This window comes from Asparagus officinalis, unplaced genomic scaffold (assembly GCF_001876935.1).
Source record: "Asparagus officinalis unplaced genomic scaffold, Aspof.V1 AsparagusV1_Un2354, whole genome shotgun sequence".
Lineage (NCBI taxonomy): Eukaryota > Viridiplantae > Streptophyta > Magnoliopsida > Asparagales > Asparagaceae > Asparagus > Asparagus officinalis.
The window spans coordinates 1-2,941 of NW_017974613.1; the positions used below are offsets into that span (position 1 = coordinate 1).

General features: G+C 39.9%; 1 protein-coding gene across 1 annotated transcript; it reads right to left on the reverse strand.

Moving 5' to 3' along the window:
- Nucleotides 1-6: 6 nt before the first annotated feature.
- LOC109828557 lies at nucleotides 7-2,517 on the reverse strand (the record flags this gene model as incomplete). The annotated part of the gene is made up of 1 exon (XM_020395525.1): nucleotides 7-2,517. A coding segment is annotated over exon 1 (2,511 nt), but the record flags the coding sequence as incomplete, so codon positions are not given.
- Between the last annotated feature and the right edge of the window lie 424 nt (nucleotides 2,518-2,941).

Below are 2,941 nucleotides of genomic sequence, written 5' to 3' on the forward strand. Positions count from 1 at the left end.
AAACACCTGTTTTAGATGAAATAAATGGTCCTGCCACTTTGCACTATATATCAAAATATCATCAAAGAAAACAAGGATAGATTTCCTGAGTAGATCTTTGAAGATAGAATTCATAAGGGCCTGAAAGGTAGAAGGAGCATTAGTGAGACCAAATGGCATTACCAGGAATTCAAAATGTCCACTATGGGTTCTAAAGGCAGTTTTTGGAATATCAGCTGCATGCATTCTAATTTGATGATATCCAGATTTTAAATCCAGCTTGGTAAAGAATTTTGCCCCATGTAATTCATCCAAAAGCTCATCTATGACAGGTATGGGAAATTTATCTTTGATAGTAGCTTGATTAAGGGATCTGTAATCAATACACATCCTCCACCCCCCATCAGATTTTTTAACCATTACAACTGGAGAAGAGAAAGGGCTGTTGCTGGGTCTAATGATCCCTTTGTTAAGCATGTCTTCCACTTGTTTCTCAATTTCATCTTTAAGAAAGTGTGCATGCCTGTATGGTCTGATACAGATTGGTTTGGTGCCATCTTCCAGTGGAATCCTGTGATCAATGTCTCTTCTAGGTGGAAGATGTGGTAGCTCTTGAAATACATCTCCAAATTCTTGAATCAGTTCTTGCACTTCTGTAGGTAAGTCCCCCTGTGTACCTTCTGTTGTGCAACTTTGTAGACCCATACTGCACAATTGGATGAAGAACCCCTGCTCTTGTTCCCTGAGAGTTTTTGCAATTTGCTTACTGTCAACCAACTGCAAATCATCTGGAAGTACCCCTTGCAAGGTCTTCTTAACCCCTTCAGTCATAAATGTCACCTGTAACTTATTAAAGTTCAGAGTGATATCATCCAATGTCCTCATCCAATCAGCTCCTAGGACCACTTGACTTCCTCCCATAGGCATCACCAATAGATCAACCTGAATATTCACCCCTTGGCAGTCTAAAGATACTCCTGGACATACTCCTCCTCCTTTAATTAGTTCACCACTAGCTACCAGGACCTCAAAATTGCTTGATTCTGTCACAGTTATACCCAGCTTCTTAACCAGTTTGGTATTGATGAAATTGTGTGTAGATCCTGAATCTATTAAGATGTTAATAGCCTGATTTTTGTAATATCCTACCACCCTAATTGTGTGGGAGGCAGTAATTCCATTCAATGCTTGTACTGAAATAGAGGGAGACCCCCTGACCAGGCTTTCAGCTAACTCCATGACTTTAGAATTTTCTTCTTCCTCCTCTCCAAAAGCCTCTTCAGTTCTGTCCAGTTCACTTCCCATAATTCCTTCTAAGATAAACAACTGTTTTCCTTTGCACTGATGACCCCTGTGCCACTTTTCATCACATGTAAAACACAAGTTTTGACTTCTTTTTTTTTGTATCTCTTCAGAGGTCATTCTTTTAAACTGGGGGAAGGGCTTGACTGCTTGAGGATCTGAAGATTTAAGAGAAGGATTCTGTGATTTGTTCATTGAAGAACCCTCTGAGTTTGAAAAACTCCAGTGACCCTTATTTTTCCTTTCATTTTTTTGTTTGTCCTCAAATAATTTTGCCAAGGCTACAGCTCCTTTTAAAGAAGTTGGTCTAGCTGCTGAAACATCATATCTCAACTCATCTTTCAATCCCCCTATAAACCTCTCAAGAATGTGTCTCTTAGAAGGTTGATCATCTAACAATCCTAACGCTTGTTCAAATTTTCCTAGGTACTCCCTGACTGTAGAAGTCTGTCTCATGGTTGAGAAGGCATCATATGGTCTCGTGAGTTCGCTAGGACCAAATCTTGTTATAATTTCTTCCTTAAAAACAGCCCAGTAATAATAATCTTCAAGATTCTTAGTGAGCCACCTATACCACTGTAAAGCTTCATCCCTTAAGTAGAAAGAACAGACCTTAACCCATTCATCCTCTTTAATCTCATAATATTCAAAGATCTGCTCAGTTTGTTCTAGCCAAGCTATAACATTCTCAGATCCAGAGAAAGAGGGGAAATCCAATCGTAATGACTTGGGTTGGACTAGTTTTTGATTGCTAAAGAAAGAATTTCTTTGAGTTGAGGAATTACCAAAGCTGTAAACAGGTGGAAATTCGCCCATGAATTCAGCAACCCTTCGATGTGGAGGAAGGTATCCAGTACCATGGCCACTCTTGCTAGATTCGCCAGCTGCTGAGAGTGAATTATCCCTATTCCCTCTTGTTCCAGTGCCCAGAACTCTTTGATCAGGGTTCTTGAGATTCTTGATCTCCTGCATCATGAATTCCATTTTGGAAGAGAATTCACCCATCTGTGCTGACAGTTTCTGAATGTTATCATCCTGTTGCTGACGAGAGGAACTGATTTGCATGACTGCATCCTCTAATCTAGTGAATCTTTCATCGGTAGTAACTTCTTCAGCATCAGCTTCTTCCTGATCGTTCAAGAAATCATCAGCTCCAGCTTCGATTTCTTGTTGCTCTGATACCATTTGTGAGGTTCTTGAACCCCGATTCATCTTTCTGAGCCCATCTCTGGCCATGACTGAGAGTTTTGGAGAACTTGAGAAGAAGTTGACAGAGAATGAAGATAAATTTGAGAGAGAATTGTGAATATCAGTTGTAATTGGAAGGAGAATGGAAGATTTTTATTATCCAACAACCTGAGTATTTTCCTTTACATCTTCCCATTTATACAAGTTCAATTCCCTTCCGTGCACGTGCACCAACAGTACCTTTGCATAACAGAAATAACAGAAAAACAGCAAACAGCAAAGAAACAGCAAACAATGAAAAACAGCAAACAGCCACTACTAGTATTTATTACAAGTTCTGGAACTCTGAAAGTTTTGCATAAAACTCCCTTGTCAGTTCAACCCTTGCGTATCAGTCCAACCACTTCTTCATTCTTCGACTGCACCCTCAGGTTGATTCAATTCCAGCTGTCTTAACCTTTGCTCCTGACAG